We start from the raw sequence: 16,786 nt of genomic DNA on the forward strand, positions 1-16,786 counted from the left end.
TCAGTTTTGTTAGTTTGTGTCTTTCTAGATATTTGTCCATCTCATCTAGATTATCTTATTTGTTAATGTAAAATTATCATACTATTCTTTTGTAATGCTTTGTATTTCTGTAACATCTGTAGTAATGTCCCTACTTTGATTCCATTTCTAATATTTGTATTTTGAATCCTGTCTCTTTTTTTATTGGTCAGTCTGTTGATTAATTTTGTTGATCTTTGAATGAATGAAACAACTTTTGGCTTTGTTAATTTTGTCTATTTTTCTTTCTTGATTTATTTATTCTCTAATCTTTATCATTTCTTTCCTTATGCAAGCTTGTTTGTTTCTTAGACCCTTAAGATGTAAAGTCAGGTTATTGATTTGAATTCTTTCTTCTTCCTTCTTTCTTAATATAGGTCTTTACAACTATGAATTTCCCTCTGAGCACTGCATTTCATAAATTTTTGTATATTGTGTTTTCATTTTCATTAATTTCAAGGTATTTTATTATTCTACTGATAATTTCTTCTTTGACTCATAATTTCTCCTGGTTGTTAGCAGTGTGTTTTTAAAATTTCACATATTTGTGAATGTTTTCAGCTTTCCTTCTGCCAGTGGTTTCTTTCCTTTGTGATTAGAAAAGATGCTTTTATGATTTCAGTCTTTTTAAATGTGTTGAGAGTTGTTTTGAGGTCTAACATGGAGAATGTTCTTTGTGCATTTAAGAAAAAGCAGACTGTTGGGTAGAATGTTCTATATTATTAGTTGGTTTGTTTAATTGGAGTATAGTGTTGTTCAGGTTCTTTCTTTCCTTACTGACCTCTCTAGTTCTACCCATTATTGAAGTCTCCAACTATTATTATAGAACTATTTCTATTTTTAATTCATATATTTAGGTGCATTTATATTTATAATATATTTTCTTGATTTATTGGCCCTTTTATCAATATATGATGTCTCTCTTTGTCTTTTGTGACAGTTTTTGTCTGAAAGTCTATTTTGTCTGATATTAATAAAACCACCCAATCTCACCTTTGATTACTATTTGCATGGAATATCTTTTTTCATGCTTTCACTTTCAACTTATACATGTCTTTGGATCTTATTTGAGTCTTGTAGACAGCACAAAATTAGATCATGTTTTCTTTGTCCACTCTGTTGATTTCTTCAGTTGGAGAATTGATTCCTTTTATACTGCAGATAATTAGTGATAAGGAAGAAATTATTTGTCTTTTGACATTTATTTTCTTTATATTTTAAATCTCATTTGTCCTATAATTTCTTCATTGCCACCTTCTTTTGTGATTATTTTTTTCCTATATACCATTTTGATTCTCTTCTCATTTTTTTCTGTATTTTTTCTTTTTTTCTTGGTAGTTCCCTAGAGATTATAATTGATATCTTACCTTTATAGCAATCAAGTTTGAGGTAATACCAGCTTAGTTTTAATAATGTATAAAAACCCTTCTCCTTTATAGCTCATTCCCCCCCCTTATGTTGTTATTGTCATAAATTATGTCTAATTTATACATTTTGTGTCTATTGACATAGATTTATGATTGTTGTTTTATATTTGTCTTTAAATTTTTTTTAATGTTTATTTATTTTTGAGAGAGAGACACACACACAGAGTGTGAGCAGGGCAGGGTCAGAAAGAGAGGGAGACACAGAATCCAAAGCAGGCTCCAGGCTCTGAGCTGTCAGCACAGAGCCCAACACAGGGCTCAAACCCACAAACTGTGAGATCATGACCTGAGCCAAAGTCAGATGCTTAACCAACTGAACCACTCAAGTGCCCCATTTTCTTTATCCATTCATCTGTCAGTGGACACTTAGGTTGTTTCCATGTCTTGGTATTATAAACAATGCTGCAGTAAACACGGAGTATAGCTACCTTTTCAAGTTAGTGTTTCATTTCCTTCAGATAAATACCCAGAAATGGAATTTCTAGATCATATGATATTTCTATTTTTAATTTTTTTGAGGAACCTCCACACTGTTTTCCATAGTGTCTGCACCAATTTATATTCCCACCAACAGTACATAAGTGTTCCCTTTTCTCCACATTTTTACCAACAGTTATGTCTTATCTTTTTGATAATAGCCATTCTGACAAATATGAGGTGATAATATAGATTTACCATTTTTTAGTATTATATAAAAAGCTGTATTAATTTCCTCAGTGTAAATTCTAGCCATGGAATTATTGGATCAGTGAATATACACATCTTTAAGGCCTTTGGTGAATACTGTCAACTTGTCTAAAACCCTCATAAACCTCTTTGTGATTAGAAATTTGGAGATATATTTGAAATCCTAATGATGAAATTGTAGCTTCTCATGTTTCTGAGGAAAACTATCTTACCCTTTCTTTCAAGTATGTGTGTTAGAGGTGCAGGGAGTATGTGGCAGGCCACATGTTTTATGAAACTCTAGTAATACTATGTAACTGTTAATAAATAACATAAACTGGATTTCTGCTGCTTTAAATAAATATTGATACACAAATATAATTGATTTATAAGAATATTTTGCATTTCCAAAACACTGCTGAAGATGAGGCTGTAGTGGGTGACAACAGAAACAATTTTTAGTACGATTTAGTATAATTTTTTAAGTTTATTTACTGTATTTATTTTGAAAGAGAGGGAATGCAAACGCACATGGTGGGAGGAAGGGCAGAGAGAAGGGGAGACAGAGAATTCCAAGCAGGCTCCGCACACTGTCAGCACAGAGCCCAATATGGGGGTCAACCGCACAAACGATGAGATCATGACCTGAGCTGAAATCAAGAGTCGACACCTAACTGGCTGAGCGACCTAGGTGCTGTTAGTCTTTCTTACTGATTTCTAACTGCTCTTTATATATAGGGGGATTTGCATCAGTGTTGAAGATACTTGTTTTTCTTTTTTTTATTTTATTTTAATGTTTATTTTTTTTAGAGAGAGAGAGAGACAGAGCACAAGCAAGGGAGTGCAAGAGAGGGAGGGAGACACAGAATCTGAAGCAGGCTCCAGGCTGTGAGCTGTCAGCACAGACCCCTGTGTGGGGCTCAAACCCATAAATCACGAGATCATGTCCTGAGCTGAGGTCAGATGCTTAACTGACTGAGCCACCCAGGCGCCCCAATACTTTTTTACAATGTTTTTCTTTAATAAAAGGAAATGTTTTTGAAATTTGGTTAGGCAAACATACCTGCTAAAAGGCCAATATCCAAAACATATGAGGAACTCATACAACTCAATAGCAATAAAATAAATAATATAAATAAATAAAAAAATTTTAAGTGCAAAGGACCTAAATAAACATTTTTCTGAAGAAGATGTATAAATTGCTAACAGGTTTATGAAAAGTTACTCAAAATCACTAGTCATCGGGGAAATGAAAGTCAAAACTATGGTGATATGTCACTTCATTCATACCTGTTAGGATAGCTGTTATTAAAAAAGCAAAACATACCAAGTGTTGGTGAGGATATGGAGAAAAGGGACCTTTGTGCACTGGTGGTAGAATGTAAATTGGTAAAGCCATATGGAAAAAAGTATGGCAGTTCCTGAAAGAATTAAAAATAGAACTACCACATGGCACAAAACAGACACTCAGATCAGTGGAACAGAATAGAGAACCCAGAAATGGACCCATAAACATATGGCCAACTAATCTTTGACAAAGCAGGGAAGAATATCCAGTGGAATAAAGACTGTCTCTTCAGCAAGTGGTGCTGGGAAAATTGGACAGCAACATGCAGAAGAATGAACCCGGACCACTTTCTTATACCATACACAAAAATAAACTCAAAATGGACGAAAGACCTAAATGTAAGACAGGAAGCCATCAAAATCTTCGAGTAGAAAGCAGGCAAAAATCTCTTTGACCTTGGCCGCAGCAACTTCTTACTCAACACGTCTCCAGAGGCAAGGGAAACAAAAGCAAAAATGAACTATTGGGACCTCATCAAAATTAAAAGCTTCTGCACAACGAAGGAAACAATCAGCAAACCTAAAAGGCAACCGACAGAATGGGAGACGATATTTGCAAATGACATCAGATAAAGGGTTAGTATCCAAAATCTATAAAGAACTTATCAAACTCAACACCCAAAAAAACAAATAATCCAGTGAAGAAATGGGCAAAAGACATGAATAGACACTTCTCCAAAGAAGACATCCAGATAGATGGCAACCGACACATGAAAAAATGTTCATCACTCATCATCAGGGAAATACGAATTAAAAACCACAATGAGATACCACCTCATACTAGTCAGAATGGCTAACACTAACAACTCAGGCAACAACAGGTGTTGGCTAGGATGCAGAGAAAGATAGGATCTCTTTTGCACCGCTGGTGGGAATGCAAACTCTTGCAGCCACTCTAGAAAGCAGTGTGGAGCTTCCTCAAAAAATTAAAAATAGAACTGCCCTATGATTCAGCAATTGCACTACTAGGTATTTATCCAAGATATAAATACCAAGGTATTTAGTCAGAATGGCTAACACTAACAACTCAGGCAACAACAGGTGTTGGCTAGGATGCAGAGAAAGAGAGGATCTCTTTTGCACTGCTGGTGGGAATGCAAACTCTTGCAGCCACTCTAGAAAGCAGTGTGGAGCTTCCTCAAAAAATTAAAAATAGAACTACCCTATGACTCAGCAATTGCACTACTAGGTATGCTGTTTCGAAGGGACACATGCATGCCAATGTTTATAGCAGCACTGTCAACAATAGCCAAAGTATGGAAAGAGCCCAAATGTCCATTGATGGATGAACGGATAAAGAAGATGTGGTACATATATACAATGGAGTAGTACTCGGCAATCAAAAAGAATGATATCTTGCCATTTGCAACTACGTGGATGGAGGTATGCCAAGTGAAATTAGTCAGAGAAAGACAAATATCATATCAAAGACATCAGGCTCTGTGCTGACTTCACTCATATAAGGACTTTAAGATACAGAATAAATGAACAAAGGGAAGGGAAGCAAAAGTAATATAAAAGCAGGGAGGGCGACAAAACAGACTCTCAAATATAGAAAACAGACAGAGGGTTACTGGAGGGGTTGTGGGAGAGCGGGGATGGGCTAAATGGATATGGGGCATTAAGGAATCTACTGAAATCATTGTTGCACTATATGCTAACTAACTTGGATGTAAATTAAATAAATAAACAAACAAACAAATATAGTACAAAAAAAATAGAACTACCACATCACCAGCAATCTCACTTCTGCATATATTTCCAAAGGAAATCAAATCAGGATCTCAAGATATCTGCACTCCCATGTTTATTGCAGCATTATTCATAATAGCCAAGTTATGGAAACAGCCTAAATGTCTGTCAACAGATGAATGGATAGTGTATACATATACAATGGAATAGTAATTCAGTCGCAATACAGAAGGAAATCCTGCCATTTGCAAAAACATTGATGACCTTGGAGGACATTATGCTAGGTGAAATAACCTGGGCACAGAAAGATAAATACTGTATATGATCTCATTTGTATGGTGAAGCTGAGAGTAGAACAGTAGGTTGCCAGGGCTCAGTGATGGGGGAACTGGAGAGATGTTGGTTAAATGTTGGTCATAGGTCATATGTTTCAGTCATTAGATGAGTAAGTTCTGGGGACTCAGCACGGTGGCTATCATTACTGATACTCTATTGTGTGCTGAAATATGCTGAGACTACGCATCTTACATGTTCTCATCACACAGAAAATCAGTAACTATGGGAGGTGGTGGATGTGTTAATTAGCTTGGTTGTGGTCATCAGTCACAATGTATACACACATATCAGATAATCACACTGTTTACTTTAGATATGTATAATTTTTACTTGTCCGTTCAACCTCCAAGCTGAGGGGAAAAAGCAGTTTGGTTGGGGGCCCAAAATTAATCCATAATCTATAGATTGGCTTTGTACATTTTTAGTTGGAATCTTACGTCATTGTTAGTGGTTCTGTTTTGCTTAAGACAGAAATAGAAAATAATGTTTTTTCAAAGACCAAGTTATTTAAGCTTTTTGTTTGTTGAGGGCTCTGTGAGCTTCGTAATGACAGGTAGTTTTATGTGTTTTTTATGATAATTATCAGTGATGCCTCTGTTTGCCATTCAATGTATCTGGGTATAAATGATACATTTTTTGAACTTGTAGATTGTGGGTAGGAAGTGAAGAGAAATGGATAGATGTTTCTACTTCATGGTAGCCATTGTTTTCCTTTCCGTGTCTTTCTCTGTCTGGTTGAATCTGTGCAAATTGGTTAAGTAAGTATATGCTGAGTCCCTATGCGAGGAGCTGGGCAGATGGAGGTTCCAGTATGATTAAGTTCATGTGGGGAGCTTTCAAGTTTTCATTCTAAAAGACTAAAATTTGGGGTGCCAATGTGGCTAACTTAAACATCCAACTTCAGCTCAGGTCATGATCTCACAGTTTGCACGTTTGAGCCCTGTGTGGGCTCTAGGCTGACAGCTTGGAGCCTGGAGCCTGCTTCAGATTCTGTGTTTCCCTCTCTCTGCCCCTTCCCTGCCCATACTCTGTCTGTCTCTCTCAAAAATAAAATAAAAATAAACATTAAAAAAACAAATAAAAGACTAAAAGTGTGAATAGTTCCTTATTTTATAGAAATGTACCTGGTAAATGAGAGTAGAAATTCAACTACTCATACTTAATCTTCAAAAACTCGATATTAAAAATTTTTATTCTAATAAGTAGATGCCAGTTTCTAATTTCTTTAAGAAATATTTTTGGGGTTTTTTTGTTGTTTTTTTTTTTTGAATTTTTTTAAATGTTTTATTTATTTTTGAGAGAGAGAGAGACAGAGCATGAGCGGGGGAGGGTCAGAGAGAGAGGGAGACACAGAATCCGAAGCAGGCTCCAGGCTCTGAGCCGTCAGCACAGAGCCCGACGTGGGGCTCGAACTCACAGACCGCGAGATCATGACCTGAGCCGAAGTCGGACGCTCAACCGACTGAGCCATCCAGGTGCCCCATTAAGAAATATTTTTGTACAGGCACCTGGGTGGCTTAGTCAGTTAAGCATCTGACTTCGGCTCAGGTCATGATCTCACGGTTGTGGGTTCTAGCCGTATCAGGCTCTGTGCTGACAACTCAGAACCCGAAGCCTGCTTCATACTGTCTCCTTCGCTTTCTGCCCCTCCCCCGCTTGTGCTCTGCCTCTCTCTCTAAAAAATAAAAAAAAATTTTTTTTTGTAAAGAGCAAACAGAGTTTTCAGACCTGGTCCATCTTACATGAGGCACTGTGCTGAGATGTTTTTAATTTAATCCTCAGGTATAGGGGCGCCTAGGGGGCTCAGTCAGGTAAGTACCCAACTCTTGATTTTAGCTCAGGTCATGATCTCACAGTTTGTGAGTTTGAGCCCCAAGTCGGGCTCTGTGCTGACAGCTCAGAGCCTGGAGCCTGCCTCAGATTCTGTATTTCCCTCTCTCTCTGCCCCTCCCCCACTCTCACTCGTTCGCTCGCTCTCAAAAAGTAACATTAAGCATTTTTTTTAATAAAAATAATTTTAAAAATATTTAATCCTTAGGTTTAAACTATACAACCATACCACAGTAATCCACTGTTTTCAGTACATTTGTAGTGATGTTGGGAATTGGTGGCTTAGCCATATTGGATATCATCCAGAATATTAAGTTATAGAAGTGTAAAACATCTCAGTTGGCTTTTTTCAGAATGTTTGAGTAAAATGCTTTAATTCTAACAAATAGCTTCAAATAACTCACCTTTTAAAAATGAAGATGTAGAGGGATGGCTGGGTGGCTCAGTTGGTTAAGCATCTAACTTGGACTCAGGTCATGATCTCACACTCCTGGGTTCAAGCCCCATGTTGGGCTCTGTGCTGACAACTGAGAGCCTGGAGCCTTGCTTCAGATTCTGTCTCTCCCTCTCTCTCTGCCCCTCCCCCACTCGCACTCTGTCTCTCTCTCTCTTAAAAATAAATAAAAATAATTTAAAAAAATTTTAATGAAGATATAGAAACAACACCTTTTATTTAGAAGTTCTTTGTTTAAGGCATCGTGGCTCAAAAATGAGATCAAGTTGTAGAAGTGTCTTATTTACTTGTGGCTCTACTATTTGTGTTCATCCAGGAATCATTTATCATTGCAGCTCAGACAACTTGTTTCAGTATGTGTTCTGTATGTGTAGGGGTATAATTTCACTGAGCCAGTTGCAGCATGGTATTAGCACAAAGTTGCTTTTTCTCCTCATGGTAAGGATTTTCACTGACTCACATCCATAAAGTTCTGCGATCTACCTCATGAGCACTGACACACACTTTGTAATTGGGATCCAGGATACAGTTTCTGACTAGTGAGGAAACTATGCACTTTTTTAGGGAATGGAATTCACAACCCTGGCCTTATTTAAACCATTCCCTAAGCCCTGCTGTTGTGATGGAAAGTATACATTAAAGTAAAAGCATATGAAAAATGGCTAGAAAGATATGTATTACCCTGTTCAGGAGTATAATTGAAAGTTAATAGGAAAGTCTCATTAGGTTGTTCTATACAATAAGGATTTAAAAAAATGTCTTATGTAACATGAAATCCATAGATGGGGGTTGTGCCACATTAGGCCTCTAGCTCTGCTGCTACAGGACATGCCCTCCTTGAACCAAGTACTAGCAGTCTCAAGCTTGACTTGGTTCAAGCAGCTTTTACTCCTAAATCTTTCCATGGGCCATCCTGGCCTCATTCAGGACTAGGAGGTATGGCCCAGGGAAGGAGAGAGTGGATGCTATGTGGGCCACAACAGGCTTGTCATCCTCCCTGAACTCAGGTAGAAGGGTTGCATTTGGGGATCCAACCGTGCTTGGGAGTGGCAGTTCAGGTCCTTTTTTTAAAAAATATATTTAACATTATTTTTCAGTGGACACAAAATAACAACATTGACCAAAAAAAAAAAAAAAATCACAACTCATAATATACAGCTGCAGTGAGGAAAAACCAACTAATGACTTGTGAGCAATTAAAATAGTATTTATAAAGTTGGTGAGTACACAAGAAAACTGTCCATGCCTAAAATGTTGTAGTCTTACAAAAATACTTGAAAAAGGTCTGACCAAATTTTACAGTAATTCTAAAATTTAACTGACATTTCCAGTAACAAGTTGTGAAGCATCAAAATGAAAAAACGAACCATTGATGCAAGAGGAATAACGAAATTATCTTTTTCTTCTCTCGAACAAAATTGATATTATAAAGTTGCTAGAATATTATGGTGTAATCAAACAGTAGGTCTCCAAAGTAGAGGGGAAAAGTGTTATAGAGATTTTTCAAGCAGTGCATTAGTAAAAAGCATGCTAACTTTTTGGATTATTGAGAAGTTTAAGATGTTTCTCATTTTTTAAATTTATAATTTGTTAACATACCTTTTTCATCCATCTTTCATGAGGAGCATGACAGAAAAATGCCTAGCATATTCTATTTTTTTCATATAAGACTGGGAAAAAATATGACAAAATGGTCACAACTGTACCTTTTGGGTGGTCATAATGTGAGTTTAGATCATTTTTTGTAGGTTTATTAAATTGCTTTAAAAAATTATTTTGTAACACATTGACATAAAAAAAAAGTGAAAATTAGGGGTACCTGAGTGGCTCAGTTGGCTAAGCATCCAGCTTCTGCTCAGGTCAAGATCTAACAGTCCATGAGTTCAAGTCCCACATCAGGCTCTCTGCTGTCAGGGCAGAGCCCTCTTCAGACACCGCCCCCCCCCACCCCCCCCCCCCCCCCGCTCCTCCCTGGCTTGCACTCACTTGCTCGCTCTCTCTCTCTCTCTCTCTCAAAAATAAACATTTAAAAAAGAAAAAGGACATTAGAGCAGGAGTCTGAAACAGGTGAGGGCTCTACCAGAACTCTTAAACTTACTAATGGTGTGAATGTAGCAGATGCCCTCCTTGACGTGAGTTTTATCTACAGAATGTGAATCAGGTCACCAGTCTCTTTTCTGTTACCTGGGTTTGTACAAGGATGAAAATAAGACGTAAAAGGCTTTATAGTTTATAAAATAGTTAATAACCATAGTATTATTTATTCCATTCACATTTATAATTTTAGAAACTTTTTGTTGGAAGGGATGAATCTAATATATATTTTCCCAAAGTGGTAGAACCAATGATTCATTTGATGAACTTTTATTTTCGTCAATTCTACATAGTTATTTTTGCTCTAGATCACTCAGCCATTTACTCTGCATTTTATTGATTTGAAATGCATCCTTGGTAGAGCCAGAATACACTTCAGTGATATTATGACATATGTTGAGATAACCGCTGTACCCAGAAATTTATAATGATAATCCCATAGTCACATGAATCTTATACTTTATGTCTCCTTTCAGGTGAATGGTGATATTCCCCCTCGGTTAAAAAAAAGTGCTCATGAAATCATCCTGGACTTCATCAGATCAAGACCCCCTTTAAATCCGGTATGTAATCTGAGGCATTCCCCTTGGCTGGAACAAGGTAGCAACATGCTCTTGTCTAGAATGTGATCTCTGGAACTCAGCTCTCAAAGTAGTTTTTACACCAAACTTTTATTCTCAAAATGGTGAAGCCTAACTGTAAGTTACATTCTTCAGTCACAGAAAAATACTTAACAATTATGCAGTACAAGGTTGTCTTAGGATATTTTAACTCAAAATGACCTGAGTCATGGTGCAGTTTAGTAGCTACATGTCCCTGAGCAAATTAATCAGCCTCCGTGAGCCCTTATTACAGCCCTTACAGTAGAAAGAAGGTAATAATAATCTAAGACGGTTGTGATGACTTACTCAAAATGTTACTTTTAGGGGCACGTGGGTGGCTCAGTCGGTTAAGCATCCAGCTCTTCATTTTGGCTCAGTTCATAATCTTACAGTTCATGAGATCGAGCCCTAGTTGGGCTCTGCACTGTCAGCACGGAGCCTGCTTGGGATTCTCTCTCCCTCCCTCCCTCCCTCTCTGTCCCTCCCCAGCTTGCACTCGTGCATGCCCCCCCTCAAAAATAAATAAATGAACATTTAAGAATGTTACTTTTAAAAACAATAATAGTAATAGATAAAGTATAGTTTACATTTCAGTTGATTGCCTATCATGGTAGCATATTGTGAACATAATTATAACTTCAGCAAAACTGACTCCTTAAAATTGATTGAGCACATGTGATAAATTACTGTGAAATCCAATAATCTCCCTATTGCTTAAAATAGTCTTATCAAGCAATGTTTCAATCAGTGAAATACTATCTATACTGTAGGAATGGACTTCATTAAAAATTGTTTAAGAACAACTATTCAAGTCTGTAGCCATTACTTTTTTTCTTCCAAGGTCTCAGCCAGAAAACTGAAACCCACTCCACCACGGCCACGGAGCCTCCATGAAAGAATATTAGAAGAAATCAAAGCAGAAAGAAAGCTGCGGCCTGTCTCCCCAGAGGAAATTAGACGGAGCAGATTAGGTGAGTCAGCTGCTTACTACACTGCTGGTCCAGCCTCATCCACTTGAAGCAATGTCTTTATACAACCAGCCCAGTGAAAAATAGTGGTATAGTGCAAAGTAAAAGTAGTGTTTGTTCCTCTTTCCTTTTCTCTCTCTCTCTCTCTCACACACACACACACACTCACACTCACACACCTTCACACTTACTTGAAGTTTATACTTGAAATTCACGGAAGAGGAGATTCTCTCCCCATATGATACTGAACTACATACATGAGGGCATCATAGCTTAGTGGGAGTTGCTCTGCCATTCTCTAGACTGTGTTTTTAGGAGAGTCCCTTTACCTCTCTGAGTGTTGATTTCTTCATTGGCAGAAGGGGGATAAAAATTCCTCTACATTTTCATTATGGCTTTTATGTAAGAATTAAATAGGGTTGTGGTCAAAATACTTCATAAATTATAATACACATACAAAGTTATTATGTTTTAGAAATATAAGTGATACATAGTTTTATTGCACATTACTGTTGTCTTATTATTGGTTTAAAGATACAGTATTATGTAATGCAAGCATCAATTATTATCTTACATCACTTATTCCCAAAGTTCCTTTATATTTACTATATTTAATATTGTTTAATGTGTACTGTAAACACATTAATTTTGATTTATAGCAAGACCATATTATAAAATGTTTGTAAACACTTTTGTTCATATAACTTTCCTTCTATTTGTAAGATTAAAGATCCCCAAAGAATTCAGAGAAATTTCCTTTAGGAAAATAGATTATAATGGCCTCTGAACAGGAAAGGAACCACACTCTCCTAGTTTTCTCCTCTGATCGGTTTTTCCTGACTCTTTCAGACTCTGCTTGGTCCTTCAGATTTCTGTCCTGGGCTCACTTCTCCCTGAGCAACCACACCCTTTTTTCCATGGTTTTTATTCCAGCTATTTCAGCTCCTGTCTGCCCACTGATCCCTCTAAGTTCACATCCATTCATCCAGCTCTCTGCTAGCTGGGGCCTGCAGCAGAATGAGTGAAATCATCTGTTTTCTCCTCAAACCTCCTCCATTTCAGTGTGCCCAAGGCAGAACCTCAGCATCATCTCTGACTCCTACTTAACAGCCAAGTCCTGTTGATGTTTCTTATTCTGGATCTTTGTAACCTCCCCCTTTTTTAGCCCAACACTATCCTAACTCAGCCCGTCATCTTCGAAGACTCTTACCTAGTTTATCACATCAGCTTTGACTATCCTCTCTGCTTCCAGCCTCGAACTCTTCAGTCACTCCATGTTGTTATATCCTTTCATTAAACTCTTGGCTCTTCTGTTACCTTGTGACCTCCTTGCCAGCAGGACACATTTCTTTGTTGTTCATTGTTGTAGAAGGGCTCCCATAGGTGTTGAAATAATTGAATGTACCTTCCAGTTACAAAGCTACAGAGTGAGTATGGATTGTATCAATTTATTGCTAATTTTTATGGCAGCAAGTATTATCTCTTACAAATAATGTTTAAAGCATGCTAAGTGACAAATCCATATGAGCATTTGTATAATAACTAAAGCATATAAGCCATGTGTACCAAGAGTCCTGAGAGTCCTCAGATGGGCCTGAGGAGAGTCTGTGAATCCCCTGAAATATAAAAAATGTGTGCTTAGTTCACAAAATGTATGTATGTGCATTTTTCTGGACAGAGGGTCCATGGCTTTCCTAAGATTCCTAAAGAGTCCACTGCTTCAAAAGAGTAAGAACCACTGTGGAAGAATAAGGAAGTGATATTATATGATGTTAGCTTAAGACTGGAGTTTTTAAAAATTACTATACCTTGAAAAAGAATAGTGGGGGTAATAGAAGGATTTCAGCAAAACTGTGAGGCAAAACAAATATATTACCATGATAAAAGTAAGCTTTGTGATTTATAGGAGTACAGAGTAATTAGGCTGAGGGGTTGTAAACTTCAGTGGAAGTGCAATAGAAAAGAGAGGAGCAAGATAGGCATAATGTGCATGAACAATGCATATGATATCTGACATATAGTTACTTCGCTTTTCTAATATTTTTTTGAACCTTTATTTTCTATTAAACAACCATGTCATCTCCTGGGGAACAGAGATGAAAAAGGCATAGTGTTTGCCCACAAATGCTTACAGAAGAATGACTCTGGAGTGTTGTGCATATTCATGTTGCAAGACCATTAACAGCAGCCAATCACAAGGCATTAGTGAGGCCAGAGAGATTAGGAAGACTAGGGAGAGACTAGAAGTCCTCGTAAGTGTCACGGGGACACTCTCATTGCCCGGAAGGGTCATCATATATATTCTTTGTCTACATATATATTCTTCTATTTCATTTTAAACAAATTAGATGCTCAATAACAGAAAACCTACTTTAGAATAAATATCAATTTTATGTTGTGAGAATATCTTATTTTTTATTTTAACCTTATGCATTGGGTGTTTCACAACAACCAGAATTGAGCTGTTATAGAAAGTGATTATTCGTTTTGTGAGAGTCTCATTTCTATGATTCTGCATTCAAACTGATCTTGAATTTTATTTGAAAGCAAGGGATTTAGGCTCATTTTTTCTGTAGATCTACATTGGTTCTTACTATACAATTTTGCTTTGGGGAGTTTGGTTTGGTAAGGATGGCAGAATGAACTTGAAGAGCAGTTTCCCTAAATATTTTTATAACCTTTCCCCTCCACGTAATTGCAAGCAGAATCCTACTATAGAAATTGGGGAAATGTGTAAATGTTATAGAAGAAACGTTACCCATAATTTCAACAGCCAGAGGCATCCACTGTGAATCTACTTGTGCATTATGAAATGGAGACAAGAAAGTATTCTGCTCTCTTCATTTAACAGTGTATGTGACATGAACATCTTCCCATGTCATTAAATACAACTCCTAAGGACCTTATATCTTGATATATGGCTATATTGTGTTTTATTTACCTATTTCCCTATTGTTTGACAGACTCTCCATTTTTTCCCCTGTCAGGTCTGAAAATACTGTTCTTGTGCATCAGTCTTTGTTCATGTCTGATCATTTTCTTTTTTCTAACATCTCATACTGTATTGAGACTTTGGGTTTTAAATATGAATTGTTCCTTTAAAAGCATCTTTTCCCTGGGGCTCCTGGGTGGCTCAGTCAGTTGAGCATCTAACTTCAGCTTAGGTCATGATCTCACGGTTTGTGGGTTGAGCCCCGCATTGGGATCTCTGCTGTCAGCACAGAGCCTGCTTCAGATCCTCATTCTTCCTCTCTCTACCCCTCCCCCACTTGTGCACAATTCTCTCTCTCCCAAAAATAAACAAACATTAAAAAATTTTTTAAACATCTTTTCCCTAAACTCCTTAATTGTTATTATGCTTGATTTCTCTCCTCTTTGTAATACATAGAACTTGGTATAGATCCAAACTTCATCTTCCAAGAAATAATAGCATCCTTTTCTTATGCAATAGTCAGTCTTATTTCAAAAGATAGGTTCCTATACCAGAGAAGAGTAGAATGAGAAGATATTAGAGAAGGGTGATGAGTGCTCTGAGACCATGTTGTATTTTATTTGCTATGCATAATTAGGGAAATATAGAGTCAATAGTATTTTAATTCAGAAATGCAGGTTTTTTTTAGATAGGTGGGCTTTTTTTTTTTATTCAAGTATAATTAACATACAGTGTTATTTTAGTTTCAGGTGTACAATGTAATGATTCAACAATTCCATACATTTCTCAGTGCTCTTCAGGATAAATGTACTCTTAGTCCCCTTCACCTATTTCACCCATCCCCGCAACTACATGCCCTCTGGTAACCACCAACATCTTTTTTTTGTTTGTGTCTTTTTCCTTTGTTCATTTGTTTTGTTTCTTAAATTCAGAGTATGAGTGAAACCATAGGGTATTTGTCTTTCTCTGACTTCTTTCACTTAGAATCATATCCTTTTGATTCATCCATGCTGTTGGAAATGGCAAGATTTCATTCTTTTTTATGGTTAAACAATGTTCCATTGTATATACCACATCTTCTTTATCCATTCATCAGTTGATGTACACTTGAGCTGCTTCCATATCTTCGCTATTATAAATAATGCTGCAATAAACGTAGAGGTGTCTGTGTCTTTTCAAATTGGTGTTTTCATTTTCTTTGGATAAATACCCGGTAGTGGAATTACTGGATCATAAGGTGATTCTATTTCTGGTTTTTTGAGGAACATCCATACTGTTTTCCACAGTAGTTGACATTCCCACCAACACTACACTAGGGTTGCGTTCTCTCCACATCCTTGCCAACACTTGCTGTTTCTTGTGTTTTTGTTTTTAGCCATTCTGACAGGTGTGAGATGATATCTCATCGTGGTTTTGATGTGCATTTCCCTGATGATGAGTGATGTTGAACTTTTTTTCATGTATCTGTTGGCCATCTGGATGTCTGCAGAAATATTCATGTCCTCTGCCCATTTTTAATTGCGTTTTTTTTTTTTTTTGGTGTTGAATTACATAAGTTCTTTATATATTTTGGATATTAACCCTTATCAGTCATATCATTTGCAAATATCTTCTCCCATTCAGTAGGCTGCCTTTTAGTTTTGTTGATGGTTTCCTTCTCTGTGCAAAAGCTTTTTATTTTGATGTAGTACCAAGAGTTTAATTTTGCTTGTTTCCCTTGCCTGAAGAGACCTATCTAGAAAAGTGTTTCTACAAGAAATATAGGGTTTTTTGAATGGTGAGTGGAAGATTATTCTCCTCAACATAAAATTCCTAACTACTTTTCTCTGAGATAACTAAAATACAGTAAAATGCTTGTTTAAAAATTACATCCTAATTTATATATTAGGATGAGATACTTAAGATATTTCCTCATCATCAGACAATAAGTATGATTGTCAAAAAGAGTTGCATTATTTGCCCCATTGAAGATACACATTTCCTTTGTTGACATAAGTGCTTTTTAAAACCATCTACATATGATTCTGACATCTTACCTAGTTGCGTTTGGGATGTCACTCAATGCTTTACCTTCATATCATTTGTAAAAAATACTGTATTGAGATTTTGGATTGTAAATATAAATTATTCCTTTAAAAACATCTACCCAAAAAAAAAATTGAGAGATACTTTCTATTAAATTTAGATGTTGGAACTCTACAGGCATTCCACTTTGGAAAACACTAACGGGGAGACATTCTGCCCATTATGCCTATAGATCCATCCCCGCTATAGATCTGAGCTGCTGTCCTACCTGACCCTAGGTTATAGAATCAATGATACTGCTAAGAATTTGGGGCTGCAGTGAAAATAGTTAATTTTCACTGTCGTGAATACCTAAATCAATCAAGTCTTTGTAGTAAGCTTAAAAAAAAAAATAA

The 16,786-nt window shown here is 36.7% G+C and overlaps 1 protein-coding gene across 5 annotated transcripts in view; it reads left to right on the top strand.

Annotated features, from left to right (window-relative positions):
* Nucleotides 1-16,786, top strand: part of SPIRE1 (spire type actin nucleation factor 1) — a 200,823-nt gene that overhangs the window by 140,984 nt on the left and 43,053 nt on the right. For all 5 annotated transcript variants that reach the window (XM_019433832.2, XM_019433836.2, XM_019433833.2 and 2 more), the window contains exons 7-8: nt 10,341-10,427; nt 11,308-11,437. In XM_019433832.2, coding sequence (XP_019289377.1) covers nt 10,341-10,427; nt 11,308-11,437 — 217 coding nt within the window. The remainder of the gene's footprint in view (nt 1-10,340; nt 10,428-11,307; nt 11,438-16,786) is intronic.

The sequence above is a fragment of the Panthera pardus genome, unplaced genomic scaffold, assembly GCF_024362965.1.
Source record: "Panthera pardus isolate Hobbes unplaced genomic scaffold, ASM2436296v1 HiC_scaffold_15, whole genome shotgun sequence".
Taxonomy (NCBI): Eukaryota; Metazoa; Chordata; class Mammalia; order Carnivora; family Felidae; genus Panthera; species Panthera pardus.